This window comes from Canis lupus, chromosome 1, assembly GCF_003254725.2.
Source record: "Canis lupus dingo isolate Sandy chromosome 1, ASM325472v2, whole genome shotgun sequence".
In the NCBI taxonomy this organism is placed as follows: domain Eukaryota; kingdom Metazoa; phylum Chordata; class Mammalia; order Carnivora; family Canidae; genus Canis; species Canis lupus.
The window spans coordinates 20,155,789-20,176,710 of record NC_064243.1 but is presented as its reverse complement, the minus strand read 5'-3'; the positions used below and the strand labels follow the sequence as shown (position 1 = coordinate 20,176,710).

Genomic DNA, 20,922 nt, shown 5'->3' with positions numbered 1-20,922 from the left:
CCCCAAACTATGTGCCCTCCCCCGAGGGACTCCGTCCTGGCCTTCCTTGGCCAGAGGGCTGGGGAGCGTGCCACGGATCCTCGGCCTCGGCAGCACAGGGGAGGGAAGCTCAGCATCCGCAGGGCCCACGGGGATGGCGAGGACACACTCTTCTGGGGACAGGATTCGTGCCCTCCGCCCCAGCCCTCGCGTCTAACTGGAAATCTCAACTCCTGTTCTATTCACTCCCTGCCAGCCAGCATCCACGAGCACAAACTGAATTACATATAAGAAAAGGAGTCTTTTTTCTTATGTAATTAAATCTTAGGAGACGCTAGTAAGTAAACATCAGATTTTTTTTTTTTTCCCATGAAAGGAAGAGGAATATTCGGAGAGAGGAAGATGGTAGTAAAATCCTCTCCCCCTGCGGGCCCCCATCCCCGTACCCCAACACATTCGGATTCCTTTGCCTAAACGCATGGAATCCGACTCTAACCTGGTTTAACCTCTCCACGGGCCCTGTAACGCTCTCATTCCCTCCAGCACTAACGTAGCAGGCCTTTTAGGGATTCCAACGAGGCATCATCAGGTGAGGATCTCCATTTCTGGGCATTTCAGGAATCTGAGAGTAACCCAGGCCTCTTTAATTTTTACAGGTGACTCAATTTTTGTTGTGACCAGAACTGAACATAAAGCTTTTAAAAGCTTAAATGTACACATTTATGCATTCATTACACAGTGTTAAATCTAATTTGTTCTTTTTACTGTCACAGGAAGCACATGTTTAAAGCAATCTGTTTCCTCATGTGAATGCTTTCCTGTCTGTTTAAAAAAAATTGCGACACACTTTACCCTGAGTAACCAAGAGGTGATCATAAATATCCCTAAATAGCATTAAACAGATATGAAAGACATTAACACTTTCAGAATGCCAAAGTAGTATTAAAAAAAAAATTCTAACAGATGCTCCTAGGTCAAAAAGTGAAATGTGTGTTTCCTGAAAAAACACTCTCATCAGAATCATAAATGAACTGTGAGCGGAGAAGAGGTGTTGCTGAACAAACGGGGATCCTTTTGGGGAGGAACACAGCAATCCACTGCCAAAGTGTACTTGCCATAAAAAGCCAAATTGAAATGGAAGTTTGATGAAAACCAATATCCTTTGTGATCCACAAGGTGGCAATGACTACAAATGAGGGGTGGCTCCCTCGGATCTATCGGGTTTCCCAGAGAGACGGTCTGTCTCTGTGACCCCAAGCCTCTGTCCCGCTCTGGGACACGAGGAAGGGATCCAGCCACAAGGACCTTTCCTGAGGAGTCTAACGCGCGGCCTGGCTTTTCCGTCAATGAAACCTGGGAAAAGTCACTCGTTGGGGGAGGTGGAGACCATGCTCTCTTTCCCCCCACTCCCTTTGGCAGATGTTTTTTTCTTTCAATGCAAGGCTTCACTCATCAGCCCGTGTAAAAAATAAAAAAAAAAAAAATTGTTCTAAGTCTCCCTTAGCTGACAAGCAAAAACAAGTTTTCGTTTATGAATTCAGCAATGGCACTGAGAAAAAAAAATTACAATGTGGCAAAGGCCAGAATCCAGCAATTCTTGGACTTTACCTTAAAACATCTGGATAAATAGTCCTGTTTCATGTTAGCAATTTACCTAAACAGGCCTAAACAAATCCAACTCTGTTTTACGTGAGAAGCGCAACAGAGCGCCACATACTCCCTCTCCCCAACCCATCTCCAGCCGGCCATCAGGTGGAGTAAAAACCCCAGGCCTGACCTCGTCTCACAGGGACCAGAGCCAGGCCTCCCAAGGGGGTGCATGGCTTGGAGGACCCGCTTGCAGCCAATCACAGGGGAGGACTGATAGAAGATGAAAGAAGAAGCATGTATCTCCTTATCGCTCAGAGTCAGGGCTGATTCAGGCATCAACAAACTCCTGGCAGAGGGAACCATATTACGCGGCACTCCGTCATCTAGGCCTCACGTCCCATTTCAAAAGAAAGAAGATGGGAGTGCATGCTTCCGGCACAAACTTTGTAGAGCGACATGTCTAATGATTCAAACAGCTGGCGAGGGGGCTTGACCTGATAGAGACACTCCTGCAGGGACGAGAAGACCTACAAAAAGTGCCTGCAGTAGTACATAATTTCAGAAAAAAGCAAGTGACCCCCATTAGTTAGAATTCTTCCAACAGGTAGTTGAAGCTCTGGTCTCGGCTCCTGCTCCAGGAGGCTGCGTGTCAAACTCTCTCAAGTGCCCGAAGACAGGCGGTCACCTTGCTGCTGATGTTGGCACTGCCGGGGGCTCAGCAGCACCGTCACCAGGCCTGTGCGTTTCTTACGTATTTACGAGAGCTCAGCACTGCGCCGCGCACATTATATAGATTTTGTCGTTTATTTCTTTCTTACAGTGTCATCAAGGGGTACATCTGTTTTCCCCATTTGTAAGGGAAGATTCGAGGCTATCAGGGTCATGTGCCCGCGGCCCTGGGCCGGGAAGCGGCCCGGCCACTGGAGCCCGGGTGACTACCATCCACGCTCGGGCCACCGGGCTGCAGCGTCTGGGCTGCAGGGATGCCCCGGCCAACGCTCAAGCCTCCCTATGGGCCCGGCCCCAGCAGAGGCTGTGCACTGCAGCCACCGCGCACCTCACAGGTACTGACGGTCATTCCATAGTGCCACTGAGCTTTGGAAGACTTAATTTATTCCAGATTGGCGAGTCCTTGAGACTCAAACAACAATCAGGTGGTGGAGAGCTTTCTGTTCCACCAAGTGGCCCAAAGAGCCACTGGCAGGAGAGCAAGAGCATCATGATTAAAGACAGACCAACCCTGCAGACACACTGGGCCTCAATCCCAGCTCTGCCGTTTACTGGCTGTGTGACCTCGGGCACGTGTCTTCACCCTTCTGTGTCTGGTTTCTTAGGTCATGAATAAAGGGGTAGGATATCCCATCCCAAAAGCTTTTGTTGGAGTTAAGTGATTTATTAGATGCAAAGGGCTCAGTTCCCGGCACAGAACAAGCACTACGGTGTGGACTCATCACTGGTGCATCCACATCACCTCACGAGGCAGGTGCGATTTACACCTGCTTCACAGACCGTGAAACAGGTTTGTGACACAACCAGGGCCACTAGGTGAGTAAGCTGACGATCCCAGACATTTAATTAGGAAGAGCTCTTTATTTCTAGTGCAGTGTTGTTTCCATCCCACCACACCACTCCTATGACTGTATTCATTCACTGGAAATGTGTTTCAAAGAAATATGCAAGGCAGTGAATGTGGCCTCTACGGGCCAAAAAAAGATGCATGCAAGGAAGATCCTTACCCCTTCCAAGGTGGTTACCAGCAAGTAAGAGGACTCGGCATTTCCAAAATGAACCTGAAGGACAGTAAATCCCTACGTTTCACTGTGTGCATCACTTGATTTTTTTTTTTGAATGCACAACCTTCTCTGAAGGCCAGACTTCATGCTCGTCAACGTGCTAAAGTCATCTCCAGCAGTTGGGGATGTTAAGTGACACAACACTGAAAACTTCCCTAAACAGGAAGGACCTTAGCTGTGAAGCTCCACAACTTAAATACAGAGTATACTGGAGAGCAGGAGATGTTCAGTGTGACTTGGTGTGTCGGAAATGCTTTCTTCTCCCTCCCACCTGGATGCTCCCAGTTTGTTATTATAGGTTCCACTTAACAGCTAGGTTGTTGGTGTAATTTATTAAAGGGAAAACAAAGTAGCACTGTGTGTAGAATAATTACTTCTTGGGATTTGAATTTCATAATTCTAACTATATCATCGGCCCATAATAAAAAAAAAAAGCTGAATTCCATTTTCTTTTGCCCAACCCTATCAATTAAGCTACAGATGATGATAGGTGGCAATGTGTTGTATATACCTAAAAATAAAAATCATATCAAGGCACTCTAGGAAGAACCCACAGGTTTCGGCAATAAAATCTCACTCGTGAAGCATATGCCTTAGTATTGAATGGCAGACTCTGTACCTTTTTATGACATAACAATACTTTCAAACAGTACAATAGTCACAGAAACAGATTGATTTTCTATTTAACCTAATGGCTTACAAATTTCAAACTGATTCAACAAGTCTTAATTGCCAGGCCATGAGCATTCTTTTAAAACCTCAGCTTCAGTACGAGGAAAGAGTCGCCTACGACTGTGCCCTTAGACAAATTTTATTTTTTATCTCACCTGCTAGCATCTCAAGTTATTAGACTTTCCTACAATAAAGCTTGAGGTTTTACACTCCACTTATTATTGAATTATTTTGTGCTTCGAGTTTGTTTCATAATGAGGAAGCCAGAAAATATTATTGTACCCTAGGTTAATACACCTGAGCACCTGTGAAACAACTGAATTCCCCAAACAGGGTTACTTGAAAACATTAACGCTCAGAATCAGCCTCCTACTTGAAACTGCTTTCTCACGGCAGCTAATGATATAATGATATACTTTGCCAATCGGTACAATGAAAGCCATTACGATATTATTATAAGTATAATCCAGGAGGCATACTTAGAATGATATAGGCTGGGGATAAGGAGGCTGCTGCAGACAGATTTTCTTGGATGGTATCAAAATAATTGCTGCAAAACAGCATTTTTCTTTTTTTATAAGAAAAAAAAGTCCCTAGATGGTGACAGCAAGTGGTAACAGTGACAGTTTGTGTATGTGTGTGAGGAATATACCACAAGGGTCATTTTTCTGAGAACACTAAGTCTTTCTAATAGGAGTCCAGGTTTCACGATGGAAATGCCTTTTAATCCCTAACCGTGGCAAAAACTACCGACACACAGCCTCACACCAAAACATTTCTTTACAGCTCGCTACCAAGGGGGCTTTACTGACAAACGCCCTTCTTCTCCTGTTCCACTGAAGACGCAAACTGCGCTTAGGGACACTGAGTACACGTACAGGTCCTCCTCGGATTCCTCTACAAGTAGACGCCTGTGAATCAAGTTTCAGCCTTAGCGTATTTAGGATTGATTAATTCCTCGGATGACAAAGTCAAACTAGAAAGAGGAGAGTGGCTGTGGCTGCACGACTTGAATAAAATTCTCAAAACACTCTTTTCAAACTCGAATTTGCACATTCTTTCGGAGTGGAAATCGGTGCTTCTCACCAAAACTTAAATCATTTTTCCCAACCCTGAAATCCTTCCAAATGCAGATTCTTCTGCACTACCTTAATTTCTCTGAAGAGGGAGTAGAAGCTCAAGCAAAGCAGGAAACTCCCAGAGCTCTGTACCTATGCAACAGCTGCAACTACCAAAAAAAAAAAAAAAAAAAAAAAAAAGAAATCATTCACATGCTGCTGTTTTGAGATAAAATAATTGAGTATTTAAAACTACAGGTTTTGCACCGCATTTTATAAAAGCTCTTATTTCCCTAAAAGGAGCACGCTCCAGCACACAAATATACCCCAGGACAGTTGAGATCAAGGCTGAGAACCTCATGCTATTGCTTGGAAATGCGACTTTATGTTCAGTTTAAGAATTCAGTGCAATTTATTTAAAAAACAAAACAAAGCAAGTGTCTGTCAACAGCCAGACAGAATTAAATCTGCTTTAAGAAAGTACAACTTTGCTATTTTTGAAAAGACTCTTCATTCCTTTTAAGGTTATTGTCACATATTCTGAGTCTGAGTCCTCCACGTTCTATCTGATTTTGCTTTACGACTTTCAAGCAAGAACTTCAGATTTGTTTGAAATCAGGAAAATGCACCTTGTAAAGGCAGGAATTGTCAGTGATCGGGGGGAAAAAATGAGAAAACTTTCCTATGTTAGAAAATAAAATGAATGGTTCAATCAATGAAATCTTGGAAGTTTGGAAAACGGTACCCCACCAAATAGTAAGCCAGGCATCTGTGTAATTCCACAAACATAAAATAAATTCACAGGCCAACCACATGCTGCAAAACAAGTTTCTATGATTTCAGAACGCATGCGAGCCTCTCTTAGGTAAAGCAGCCTCACGGTTAGCTTCTCGGATTTCCTAATAATTAAACCGCTCAGACGGAGTCCAAGCCTTCACATCAAAATACACTCTTCGGTGCAAGTGATAAAATGAGGTTCCAAATAACTGTTTCCTGGAATGCATTTCTCCTTTCTCAGCACATGAGGCCGGTTTTATACTGAATGCTATTGTTTCAGGTGTTAACAAAATCCTGATCAATCTTAGCAGGTGAAATATCGAAAACTTGGTTAAAAATAGAAATACACACGCGGGTGGGGGAGATATAAATCACACACACCCACCTTAGAAGAAAGAGCTTGCTTGGTACAATAATCAGACAAAGGGGGCAGGGAAGGCGTTTCTATTGAGGAGGAAACTAGGTGGTTGTGTCTCATTGGAGTGTTTGACACATATATCCTTTTCATGTGTAAAGATAATCCCAAGAGAGCTCACAAATAGGCAACCCTTTCCTCTAGAGTTGACTTTTGTGTTTTTCTTCTCCCTTACATTTCTTCCCACTTTATATCTAAAGTATACACACCAGAAGTCATCCTTTAAAGGGGAGCCGGAATAGAGTTCCTAAGAGCGAGGATGAGGGAAGAGAGATTTCAGTATTCTAAAATTCCAAACAAAAATATAGAAATCTCATGGGATCCCTGGGTGGCGCAGCGGTTTGGCGCCTGCCTTTGGCCCAGGGCGCGATCCTGGAGACCCGGGATCGAATCCCACATCGGGCTCCCGGTGCATGGAGCCTGCTTCTCCCTCTGCCTGTCTCTCTTTCTCTCCCTCTCTCTGTGACTATCATAAATAAAAAAAAAAAAATTAAAAAAAAATATAGAAATCTTGCAGCAAACTCCTGAGAGATTGGCATGCCTAATGGTACATATGTCGTATTTGTGTGAATCTCATATGTGTCCTCAAATATTCTTAATAGGATAAGAACCCCCAATAAAAACTTCAAATTTGGAGATTCACCTATCTTTGCGTCATCATAACCAGCAATTCAAAAAAAAAAGCATAACCGCCAGAGCCTCTAACTGTAATGGAGAGGGTAAGATTGGTTTTCAAAGAAAGAATGTATATGCTGAACCTCCGAAGGCTATGGTTTAGTAAATTCAGTATTAACTGCACAAAAATATATGTTCTCTGTGATGACCATTTTCTCAACGTTCACGGGGCTCCCCAGTGTCTTGTTACCTATTCTGCATAAACTGTGTGAATAATTCTTTTGTCCTATTGGGGATGATTTAATTGCACTATACTTCATCTCTTTTCTGTATATACATTTTCATAACTTGTAAGCATAATTTTTAAACGTCTGAACTTCACATTTCAATATCTGTAACTGGAGAATGGGCACACTAAGTTTAAAGTTAACTATGTGAGCTATACAACATTTTTTTTTTAAGATTTTATTTGTTCATGAGAGACACAGAGAGAGAGGCAGAGACACAGGCAGAGGGAGAAGCAGGCTCCAGACAGGGAGCCTGATGCGGGACTCGATCCCAGGACCCGGGATCACAACCTGAGCCAAAGGCAGATGCTCAACCACTGAGCCACCCCGGTGCCCCCCAAATATTTTAATGTAAACACCTATATCTATATTTTTTCATGAAGGATCTTCTTCTCCAGGAATGAACCTTCAGGAGGCCCCTCCTTTTATGTCTCATCACACAATTGGTTATTCTAGAGTTTGCTAAAAAAGGATGGCGTCTGGCTGACACTTGGTTCGCTTTAAAATTAATATAAATTTTACTTTGACAAAAGTATTATCATTCAAGTTAAAATTTTGCTGACATGAAATAGCATCACTGTGATTTATGATCAATTTCAAAGCAATGGGGGAAATGATGTATTTTAAGTACTGAGGTTTTCAGTCATATATAATTTCTCAGCCTCTAAGAAGGAAAAAAATGATTACCAACTTCGCTCTTATACTGTGACTTCCTCAAGCATTTGAGAAAAAAGCCTTTTTTCTAAAAATATTTTAAAGCATGAACTCTACATCATTTTTGAAACCTTCAAATATGGTTTTTTATATAATGGAAAAGGCATGGGATACTTAGTATCATCAATGTTATCCAACTTTTCCTGATATTACTAGTCATCTCTTCAGTAAAAGAAAGTCTCACTTAAACTTTACAATTTTATTTTCTTTAAGAATTCCTCTGTTAAGAAAACTGGTAAACCTGGTATCTCACACGCACTGAATTTTTATTTTTCAAGTCTGCCTAATGATTACAGCATCTCCAATTTTCGTGGGGTACCCAAATCTTATTTTAGAATCTTTTCTACCATAGAGACTTAGGATCTCTTAGGATCCATGTGCCCAAAATTATCTCTGACCATTTAATACAAAGCTTGCCAGGTCTACGTGATTTTGAAAACAACAAGCAAAGCAAAGAAAAAAAACAACTGTAATTTAACATAAAAAATAGACTTTACTGAAAAGTTCAGTTTGGAAAAAATCACTGGCAATAAGACAGGGCATAAACTATTTCTAAGGATAAAACTTATTTCTAGAGAAATCTGCAGTTCTGGGGAACCCAATTGGGGAAGATAGTGAGACTGTCGATTAGAAGTGAAGACAAATTTCGAAGTAAGAATGGTCGTCATTGTTCATAGTTTCTGATTAAATGTATATCAGTTCATACATTCTAATTATAAGGTTACGGAGGTGTGTTTCCATAGTGGTGGGCACAAGAAATTTCCTGAAAGATCACGTCTTTGTGCTTTTTATGTGTGTTTGGAAAAAATATTTTAGCACAGTCCAATGTGAAATTTTTTTTGCTTTCTAGATTTTAATGCCTCCATGTAAGTTTCTAAGAATTATGGATCATTTTCCCCCCAAATGTGATTTAATGTGTCCATTTTTCTCGGCGCGAGTTCACGATTCAGTATGTATGCCCATTAGGCTATTCCAAGATCGGAAATCTGCTGGAAAGATGTTAAGTTTAAGATCTACAATTTCAGGGATCCCTGGGTGGCTCAGCGGTTGAGCACCTGCCTTCGGCCCAGGGCGTGATCCTGGGGTCCCGGGATCGAGTCCCGCATCGGGCTCCCTGCGCGGAGCCTGCTTCTCTCTCTGCCTGTGTCTCTGCCTCTCTCTGTGTCTCTCGTGAATAAATAAATAAAATATTTTTAAAAAAGATCTACGATTTCAAAAGGAAAACCAAGATGTAGAAATCAAACAAGAAGTTCACGTGCAGATCCAAGAAACCAGACAGGTGAGGTGAATCCCGGCATCAGCAGAAAACCAGGCTTCACTACTGAACTCTGATCAGAGGGTGAGGCTACAGGAACCTGGTGTGTGACTGACACAACATGGTACAGTCTGAGCAGAGAACACGAAAACGTTCTGCAGTGCTAAGCAGGGCTCTTGTGGGCAATTAGATAGTTGTCACTTCACACGCACTTTCCTTTAAAGACCCATCACCCCAGCCCTAAGTACAGGTCTCTGTGGTCCAGAGGGACAGACTGCCTTCCCTCCACTGCGCCTGTGCACAGCGACCCCTCGGGATGGTTCTCCCGCCACCCTATCACTGCCACGCTCCTGCAGTGACTGGAGGTCTCTAGACGCGGTGCACAGCACACACACAGCCCACGATCCTGCCGGGACCCAGGCATGCTGTTGGGCCAGGCTTCTGTTTCCTTCTCCCACAGATGCTGCAGTATTCTCAAAAGCAGGGCCAGGCAAGCCCCTCACCCTCACTTCCTGTGAAGATCCAGCCTAATGGTGACAAAAGGGGGTCCAGCCTCTGTATTCCAGTAATGCCACAAATAATACCTGATTACAGATGTTACAGTTTAAATTTTCTTTGTTTTAGGTTAAGGGAGAGAAAGGGCCCATTTCGAAAAGAAAAAAAAAGTGAGTTGACACAACAGATTGTGACAGATTTATTACTATTTATCACGGTAAATATGTATGGAAGAAAACATGTAAATGTCGTTATCTAGTCATAATCACTCCAAAAGAAACCTTTTATTAGCCCCAGTTTCTTATTATTTGTCATGAAACTACTCTCACATACCGAAGCAAGTTTTAGTTAGTACCTCTTATCGGATTTATATGCACGATTGTTTTTTGAGCTTAAAAAAGAATAATCATGGCAGAGGTCTAAAAAAAAATGAAAATATGGGTTTATTGGGGTAAACGTGTTACAGTGACTACTGCGGACCCCCTCTTTAGATCAAATTAAAATACATATTTTGTGCAGTGGTAACGCATATGGACCTTGTTGTAAGTAATGAGCAAATCAATACGCACAACAAAGCTAATATAAACTAAGTTAAACTGTGATTAAAACAGAGCCCCGAGAGAGAGTTTTTTTCAAAGTAGTAACAATAAATAGACGGCTGGATTCTAAAATCAACCAAACTAAGTTACTCTTTTTGCTTAAGAAAGAAAAAACAAACAACAAAATGACAAGGACAAAATTTCCATTTCAATTGAATTTTCCTCCTTGTCTTTCAAAAAAACAGGCTCTAGTTAACAAAAATGTTCCTTAAGGACCATTAAAACATTCAGCCAGGATAAATTCTCTAAGAAGAGTAAATCCTGAACTGGCCACCAAAAGCCAAAAATTAAATACAAAGTAAATTTCCAATTCCAGATCTACTGGGAAGAGAGGAAAGTCATCTTTGTATTTCTAAACATACGACAACATACCAACAACACACAAATTGTCTAAATAGCAAAGAAAAACCTGTATCAGTGAAATTTTCTACAGTGGCCACTCAGCTCTAGGGAAATACTTGAAAATTTACAATGAATTAGGAAAAATTACTGTTGACAATGATTAAGCAGATAGATAATATCTAATGCCACACCAAAGCACTCTTTGGAAATTGTGTAGATTTCTGCATGATTTTAGCATTGGGGAAAAAAAAAAAAAACAAAGTTTACTGGACTCTGAGGCATAAATAAGGTTCTCCAGCTTTACGTTTCACATGGCTTTTATAGCACGCAGCTCCTCCGTCATTTCAGAAGAGTCAAAGGTCCACTTATTGTACTTAGTACTGTCCATATTAGGTTCAGGCATGTTTAAAATGTAAACAGCTGTGAGGACTATATCATTTGAAGTTGTCATAAAAGCTATTAAAAGCTAAAGTTTCATCTACATTAAATCCACCACAAACTTCAAACTTCAAATATGCTGACAAAAACCCGAGGGGATATTAGTCAATTTCAATACAGCATAGAAATTTAAAGAATAAACCATTCAGTACATTTTTTAAGCGACTCACTGGTAGTCCAAAGTGACTACTTTATATGCCATTGGCAGTTTTATTTACACAATATTTTTCTATATTTATGGATAATTTTGTGATGCTTCTTCAACATTACCAAGTCTGTGATAATCAGCGTACAAAATTTTGCTTTTTTTTTTCCCCGATAAAGGCTCACTCTGATATATTCACTTAATAATTTTTTGGATGAGCTGAACTGAAATCAAGTCAAATACACAGGTGTTTGGGTTAATCTAATCTTAGCACATTTGCAAAACCTATTATTCTCCTAATTTATTAAAAACGAAGTAAAGCTAATATGCAAGCATTGATTGGTGATAGATTTTCAGAAACGGAAATATCACTTTATTTTAGAGGAGAAGAACTTACAATAGGGCTCATTAGCATTCTTTTCAAATACTAGTGCCCTACAGGACACAGGATTAAATTAAACTAAATCAAAACTGTGTATCTCTACCTATATCCATCTCACAGGAAGGAAGGATGAAAGGAAGAAAGAAGAGAGGAACTCCTATTTTTCTTCTACGTGAGGAGGAAACCACTAGGAAAAGACAGGCTCTGAACAAAATTAAATAAAACCATCCAGGAACTCAGATTTGAAACTATACGTAGGAATTGAAAATAGGGTATGGTTTATTTGGTTGTGATCTCAACCACCTTTTGCCACGGTGGGAGACTAGAGGGATCTCAGCAGCCGGAGTAGAGCTCCAGGTATGAAAAACACCCAGAATGCTCTTGGTTACAGCTGGATTCTTGTGGTTGTCACCTGGTATTCCAGACACAAATGGCTACTGATGCGGCTACCTTTGAAGCTTTTATTCAGTAACCTCTCTAGAAAATAGAGACATTCTCTCTGCACTCTGGGCTGAAACCCATGTAAATTTTTCCTAAATCCTCTCCACAAATCTCCTTTCGCATGCAAATCCATAAATCATCATAATACCGACAAAGAATTTAACCAACAGATGAAACTAATACTCATTCTCTTGAAAGCCCTGTACAGGTAAAACTCCTGGAACCTCAGGCACCTTTTCAAGGCTCTCTTCAGAGCTTAACCTGCTGAATAGCAACACAACCACCCAGTCTTCCAGGATCTGCAATTAATCACGCCAACGTGGGTCAGGTGGCCGGACGTGCAGGTCGCTTCTCCCTCATCCACATTCTAGATAAACATGCTGCTCTTGCCCCCCTCTCCCTCGCCTCGATCCACAAAACAGACCACAGTGAACAATATACAAAGCAGGGGGAAAAAAAGCAGTACTTACTGAAGATGGCAAACCTGGAGGAACTTTTCGAACTTTCTTTGTCTGCACCTCTGAAAGAAAACGAAGAGGCGGTGAGGTCCCCGCATGCCCAGTTTCCTAACTAAAACAGATTAGACCACGAAGCCATTTAGATCAGACCAGATTTTCTTAAATCGTTACCTTAGCAAAATGTCAGCACCGCTATCGTATTTTATTCTGGCAGGCATCAAATTCTGCCTTTTTCATAAAAATCAAGATATTTAACTTTTTTTTAAGCTATGATTTTTTTTTAAGTTGCCTTATATGGGCAGCCAAGAGAAAACAAGAAATAAGCATACACCAAAATAGTTCTCCTGCTACTAGAAGTTGTTAACATACCCATCCAATGTACTACTGGGGAGGGGTGGTCACGAGCCTGACATTTGAGCAAAATTTTATGGTTTTGGAGGGTGGGGTGAGGGTAGGGTGAGAAGGGTGGTATTGAAAGAGAGAGGAAGAAAGAAAAAGACTACTAATAATCACTCAGGCTTTCAAACAGAGGAATACCTTACCCATAGCACTACTGTGAAGAGGCCTCCTTCGGGGGTTATTGCTAGAATACTGGTAATACTGGGAGCCAGGTTTGGTGGGCGACAGGGTTCCTGGGGTGCCCATATCCATGTCACCTCCAAGGAGACTCTGCTAAAAGGTTGAAAAGGGAAAACAAACATAGAAGGTTAGTTTTTCACATTCGCCACCCCCCAACTGATTGTTAGTACTTAAACCAACGCAATAAACAAAACAGCATCTGCTAAGCAGCAACAATTACAACACAACCAAACAAAAAGACAAGCAGTCGAAGAAGCTAGCCCAAAGTTTGTGATTTTTTCTTTTTTTTTTATTCTTGGCTTTTGATAGGAAGATAGAAGGTGATTCTCTTTAAACAGTATTTTCATCTTAAGACAACACACATTTTAATTTTTTTAAGAAGAGGGCATTTATGTAAGACTCATGTTTCTGTTGATATTTTGTTTTCTTTCTTTCTTTCTTTCTTTCTTTCTTTCTTTCTTTCTTTCTTTCTTTCTTTCTTTCTTTTCTTTCTTTTTCTTTCTTTCATCTACACTTAGGCTCCTATCTGAGAACTCTCCATGCCCTTCCTTCACGAGAACCCAAGAAGAATCTGATTTTTTTCGGACGCACACAACTTCCCCCCGCTGCTCACACTGGGGGTGAGTGAGAAAGCTCCACTCCACTGAGGACTCTGCTTCCATCCATCGGTACAGCATTATCCCCCACGGATTTACAAGCACCCACGGAAGCGAAAATGCCAGCGGAACCAAGGAGTAAATTCAAATCTCACACTAACTTTCAAAATCATAGACATAGTAGGCATTCCAAGCTAACAGGAGCAAATTAAAGGACATTAGAATGCCCTCTTGAGGACTACAGGAAGCTAAAACACATCCCCACCGATTAAACATTTACCTGAGCTCTAGAAAACTTCCACAGATATCACTAACTTATCACAGGGTGATAAATTACTAAACTTTCGAAAATGAGGACACACGAAAGATTCTGTAATAATATCACATTTTCTAAAAACTACATAAAAACTTACCCATAATATATAAATCGCCTGATTATACTCTGCATTGAACACATTGTTCTTTTAATTAGTCTGATGTGCAAGAAAACAAGTGTAGATACTACCATTTATATTAAGAACAAATTTACTGTTTAATAAAGAAATTTTAAAATTAAGTACTAAAAATCTAACTTTATCGTTACTTGTAATCAACTTTTACTGACTGAACTAATTACTGTCCTTGATAAAGTACAGAATGTGTTTTCCCTAATCTAAATTCTAATCACCATGTCACTCACAACAGACTTAGGGATGCTTCACTAACACACTATTCACATGCAAAATACTCTAAATAGGCCAATTATGACTCTGCCCCTGTTCCCTGGTTAACCCGCTGAGAACTGAAAAATTTCACAAGGCAGTCACCAACTAAAACAAAGAGTCCTTGTTTTAAATTAAGACAGTCTTTTTGATTCCTAAATAGCTCAACAAAGTGGCATGTCTTCTAGTGAAAGCAGTTGGTCAAATATGACCCATAAGCTGGAAAATCAAAAATTCAAACCTCCCCTTTCCAGTGCCATATAGCTAAATATCATAAAGAGAACCTCTCTATTCCAAGGGATTTTTGTGAGTGCTGGATGAGTAATATATAAAGGACTAATCAGCTACTGACAAGCTTGCCTTCACTGGCTCCAGTATCAGACTTTTCCAGGGGATACATCACAAACGTTACTTTCAAATAAAACTTTAAGGATGAGATTTGAGGTTGGAGGCTCATTTTGAGCAAAAACTCAGTGCGAGTATCTTAATATTTGCCACATCAAGATCAGAGAAAGCCAGATTATTTACCAGATAAAAATCTAACATCCCATGCTCAATTACTGTCTCTTACGAACTCAAGAAAGATATCAAAATGCTACCCAATGACAAACTAAAATATAGAGCTCTTTGTAATAGTTTTTCAATAAATCAGGAATCCAACAGCTTAACATCAAATGATTTCTTTATCATTTTCTAAGTGGCATTCAACAATTTTAGAATCTCAACCTGAAATTTCGCTCTTGGTGAATCTTATTAAGAAAATCTGTATTTAAGCCCAAGTTGTCTTTGAAATTTCCATCAAAAAAGCTGTGAATGATTTAAATCACAACCTCCTCACAGTCTGGTAAATTTACAAATAAGCCTTCCTTTCATGAGAAGAGGAGTTTGAAGATGACATTATTGAAAACTTTGTATTTTAGACAGACATTATTCCTCTTCCTTTTTCTTTTTCTAAAATAATACTAAATATTATACTTTATATAATATTATACTTTATTATACTTTAGTTTGAATGCTAAATATTCAAACAAGGACTGAGCAGATATGTTGAAATGCTTGCTTGTCTTCTTAATGAGCTTAACCATTGCTTAATTCTTGTTGGTCCTAGTGGCAAAGGTTTCCACTCCCAAGAAAGTAGATGCATTCAATGGGTCAGCATAAAAACAAACAGTTGGATAAAACTGTGTTTTAGCAGCATTCACAACAGAGCTGTGAAAAATGTAAAATGATAACTAGAAGATCGCTAACTGGCCGTGGCTGACCTTACTGTTGTTAATTTAAAAGAAAATCATTTCACGGGCCAGTTGTAAATAAATCATGCACCCAGCTCTTGCATGTGCAGCCCATGAACTCTGGACAGTGACAGAGGACTAGGACCAGATAGCACTTCCAAACATGTAGAGGCTCATGCTAAGCTTTTCTTTCTTTCTTTCTTTCTTTTTCTTTCTTTCTTTCTTTCTCTTTTACAAAGCACATTCCTGTTTCTTTCTTTCTAGACCTGTTTGTTCCTTTTTCTTTTTTCCCCTCAGACAATAGAATCATTCTTCTAAAGCAACAAAAATAAGCATTTCCTCATACTTAAGGGGGCCCTAATCACCCCCCTAGGGAAAATTAAGATAAAAATATATGTGTTCTTATTGTAGAGTATACTTGTAAAATGAACAATAACCATTTACTATTGTTTGGCCTTTACATCACACATTTAACTCTCTTTAGCAACGAGAAACAAACAAACACAAAAATCTCCACTGGCTAGAAAACCTGAGTTTACGAACTTAGAAAGTTAATGGCATTCAATTTACTAAGGTAAATTGAATATGGCACAAAATGGATAAGGCATTCATTTACATATGAATTCACCTGCACGAATATAGATACATATAAAGACACATTTACACTTAATAAAAGTTGTTTGAAAGCTAAAATCTACTTTCAAAATGGGCCAGTTCGTCTTCACCTTAAATAAGATTGTAAAGGTTTCAGGGTTTTCACATTGTGCAAGCTCATGCCTGCGGTTATGCTGGGTCCCAGTACAGGGCTGCCGGGGTCCGCCAGGAAACACTGGAAGCAAGATGTGGCATCTCGCAGAGCTAACCTGTAAATCTTAAACCCATAGTTTAGCATTTTGTTTAACTGTCTGAGTGTGATGAGATGAGCCCTTCCCCTTCTTCACTCTTTATTTTCTTCCAAAGACAAACAATTTTAAGACTTGAAATGCCCTCACCAAAAAAAATTAGAATATGCTGACTTTGTTAACTGGGTTTAAATATATTGGGGTCCTACCACCAATCCTTCAGCAGAAAGCCAGTCCCACCAGAGCCCCTCAAATGCCAAATGCGGCATTCTCTGTGAGGGTCCCTTTCCACTAAATTTTTTTTGTTTGTTTTACATCAGATCTGGGTCTCAACCCTGCCCCAATTCCTTCTGGGGGGAAGCTTTTTAACATCCTTGATCAACCACTGAACTTTGCTTATGCAACCAAGAATGCAAACCATGAATTAAAACTTGAGTAACAGAATAGCAGCATATATCTCAAATTAGATTTATAACTGAATGGTAATCAAAAATAGAACTCACTGCTTCGAGCTTAAATTATCAACTTTTTTCTTGTTAAACTAAAATCATCTTGCTCTGAACGATTATTTCATTTCAGTCAGCACTTTAAATGTAATGGGTGGGTGGTACATTTCTACAAAGGAAGATTATATTTACCCTTAATTATAGATATGAGTGAGATCAGAGTACGATGAATGCTGCTTTTTGGCTTATAATTAATTCATCTAATAGGTGAATGACCTTGAATTTCAGAGTTGGGATCTGGGGGAGGGGGAAGAGAGAAAAGAAGTAGGAGAAAAAAAATCATCTCTGGGGAAAAAGCAAATGTGCCCCTGGTTTCTTAGAGCTTTCTCTGCTTTTGCGTCACACTCCCATTACGTTGTGATCCGATATCAGACACAACATCTTGGGGGGATGTTGTAGAACAGAGAAAAGCAGTCTCAGATGAAACCAGATTAAGCTCCTTTTCTGAACTATTGCCAAATGCTTGTGAGTCTAATTCATGTTTGGGTATTCTAGTACTCACACAGCTGCAATTCCATTCTTTCATCACAAACCTAAGTGATGTATAGTGGCTTTGTATGGCGAACTGACTCTATAAAGCCAGGAATTTTGGAAGGCTTTATGTTAATATGGAAATAAAATTCTGAACCACTATAAAACTTATGAATGCTGGATATTTGTATGGGTACCTAATAGACTTTGCAGTACTAAGTGCAAAATACACATCGAGCAAAATTACCAATTATATTGGTTTAAAACACTTTTTTTTTTTTTTTTTTTTTACAGAAATCGCAATTGAGGTCATTTCTACATAGTGAATTCTGCACAGAATCGGGTTTTCAAAGACACTGCTGAATAAGATTCCTAACAGCCATGGGAAGTTTTTGCAAATCCCTGTCGAATAGCTGCTGCTGAATTTGCCATTTTGACCACAGAAGGGCCATTGCTGACTTACTATAGTAGCAGGAGGGGGCGATAATTTTGCTGCTGTTGGCACTTACTCTGCAACCCAGAATATATCTCACACCAAAGGGCAATGAAGAACACAATATTTCCACCTGTCCACTTTTGAACTTCAAAGCTCAAAACTGAAGGTCAGTCTTTGGACAGTTTCTATTCCCGATAGCCGAAGGTCTGGGAATGCACCTTTACAGTTTATTTTAAGTTCTGTCTTATGCTTGGTTTCAACAAAAGAGAACTCTGGAAACTCAGATAAGATGGCAAGGATAACTTTTATAATCAGAGACTTAACAGATTGTCATCGTGCTGCAGAGAAATGTTAATTATTGAAATTATCATTTAGCAAAGAATTTCTTTTAGGGGCTTTTGGTCAAGGCTTTTTATTTCTCCTCTGAATGTGTATGTAGTGTGCCTTGTAACAAGTCAGAAGTAGCATCCAAACCTCTTAAGGAAAGAGGGAGGGCTTTGAGGTCAAACAGATCAGCTTGAACCCTAGCTCAGAGGCATCCGAGCATTGTGACTAGAGGTTAGTTATGCAACTGCTCTAAACACTCGTTTCCTCTTCTGTAAAAATGGAGTAAGGAAAGCCCTAATCCGGGGTTTTCGGGAGCAGATGAAACAACATATGTAAAATGTCCAGCGGAGCTGGTGTCTAGCACATAGTTACCCTCCTTCCTATGTCCGTCCCTACAACTCATAGTCCCATAGCACAACCCACTGATGACTATTTACAAGATTCCCCAAAAGCTGTGAATGATTCATTGGCAGTGAGATCTCCTACTCTACTTTGAGATTAAAAGTATACACTGAGATAATAATTTTGAAAAATCATCAGAAAAAACTGAAAAAAGTCAAATATAGGGGATTGCATACGCAGTGTTGATAGCCTCGTGGCCTACAACTGCACTGGCAACAAGATATGGCTAGTTGTGATCCATATTGAATAAAGAAACTGGCCCACAATCAGTCTGGCTAATTTCAGCTAGTAGCCATTTTCCTGGAACTGCCACAAGAATTACTTGAATGGCTCGTTTAATTTTGCTTTCACGAGCGTGAGCAAACTGCTGCTGTGAATTCAACTATATGTGAGACCAAACTAGTCACACTACGTATTGCACAACTAGGTATGCAAAAATAAGACATGTATTTGATGACATTTTATTAATCATGTGATGCTAAATAAATTCAAATTCTTACTATTGCATTAGCCACTGACAAATACCTTAAAGAGGCTCAATATTCTTTTTCTCCTTGCAAGGCCAACTACAGAATTTAATGAATAGTATGTGATATTTATCAAGTACTATTAAAAAATCTAGGGGCACCTGGGTGGCTCAGTTAGTTAAGCATCTACCTTCTGCCGGGGTCATGATCCTGGAGTCCTGGGATTGAGTCCCATGGAGGGCTCCTTGCTCAGCAGGGAGCCTGCTTCTCCCTCTCCTGCTCCCTCTCCCCATCCATGTGCTCTCTCCCTCCCTCTCTCTCTTTTTGACAAATAAAATCTTTAAAAAAATAAAATTAAATACAATGAAATCTATATTGCTCCATGACATAACAAAAAAAGAAATAAATGAATGCACGTCATAGGTTTTGCTGGGAATTTGCATAACCTCCAAAGAATTCAATTGACCTTGAACAAAATTATTTATTTTTGTAGTGATTATATCTCACCAAACATTAAAAATTCAAGTAGATTGTCTTTTTCTATAAAGAAACACAACACCTTATATTTAAATGTTATAATGTGATGCAAAGGTTGCCATGGTAACTATTACTTAATGTATAGCAGAGTAATAGTCAAGTAAAAACTCATGCATTTTGGTATGGAAATTACAACTGCCCAAGGGTTGGCAAGATTTATGCATTCGCCTATTTGACTACCTCTCAAATTAAAAAAAAAATTGTATACAATAAAGTGAGGAGGTCTTTTGGTGGTTTCTGAAAATCCATTCTGGAATCCCAAATCATCTATTACATATTAAAAAGAGGATTTTTATTTGTTAGTGAGAAGGGAGAAATTTAGCAAAAAGAAAACAGGAAAGCAATCAGGATCCTACAATAAAAATGGATTTGAAGAAATCTTATACAAACAATATAGAATCTAAGATAACTACCTTCTTTTTGGTTTATGCTCCTTCTCAGTTCAGGAAGTTTATTTAATATATAATATGATAAGTGTGCTATAATCACTACTTGCCTGAAAATGTTTCTCTTTACCAATTTTCTTCCAAAGCAAAAATAGAACAATTTGAATAAGACCTGTTAACATACTAGGGAATTAGCACCACTTCTCCTATAAATATAAACATGTGGCTATAATAAACGTGCTGAAAAGTATATTTGGCCAGGTTGCTATTTTAGTCAAATAAAGCAGTATCAAAATGTCACATGCCAGTCTTCTTCGTATTGGGTGGGGAAGGTTCCACTTCAAGGTTGTTATAAATGCCTTCCTCTTCAGTAAGGACTTACAGAAACATCTTTTTTATGTTGAGACTGTCCTCGTGCAGGACAGGATCCAGGATCTCCATCTGCTCACCCAGCACTTTGCATGGGTTCTCAATTAAAGTCTAATAGCCAACCCATCAGATTTACTAAAAAAAGTTATCCTGCTAACTTTCGGAACTTGTGAATAAGGTGACAAGCCTATCACGCAACATGAGGAAACAGGTTGTCTGGAGAAGCAGCGAATGCACGACGGGAGCTTCAAATCATCGTGGAATTTGTGAAGTTCTGACTCTCCTCCCAAAGCTGTGCACGGCCTCCTCCTTCAAGCGGGTCTGCTTTTGATGTGCAGTAACAGTTTACCTCCCAAAGTGCTCTCTCTCCAATGCATGGCTTATCAAGCAGGCATGGCCCTGAAGGCCAAACGAGCTTATATGCTGCTTAAAAGAGAAAATCAATTACTCCTATTTTAACTACCTATTGTCCGGAGCTCAGAGACCCGCCACGGCAAATGCTCACTAAACACTGAAATGAATGAATGCAGAACTATTGCTATTACTCAAACTGAGGACTTAACTATTCTGGGTTTGGGTTCTGGTTTTGTTTCTATTTTTTAAAGACCCTATTTTT

The 20,922-nt window shown here is 39.8% G+C and overlaps 1 protein-coding gene across 25 annotated transcripts in view; it reads right to left on the bottom strand.

Annotated features, from left to right (window-relative positions):
- Nucleotides 1-20,922, bottom strand: part of TCF4 (transcription factor 4) — a 361,587-nt gene that overhangs the window by 116,654 nt on the left and 224,011 nt on the right. For 20 of the 25 annotated variants that reach the window (XM_025422190.3, XM_049112451.1, XM_025422183.3 and 17 more), the window contains 2 exons: nt 12,998-13,127; nt 12,468-12,517 (listed from right to left, as the gene is read on the bottom strand). In XM_025422190.3, the coding sequence (XP_025277975.1) occupies nt 12,468-12,517; nt 12,998-13,127 (180 nt within the window). The remainder of the gene's footprint in view (nt 1-12,467; nt 12,518-12,997; nt 13,128-20,922) is intronic. The other 5 variants (XM_049112456.1, XM_049112499.1, XM_049112424.1 and 2 more) reach the window with 1 other exon arrangement.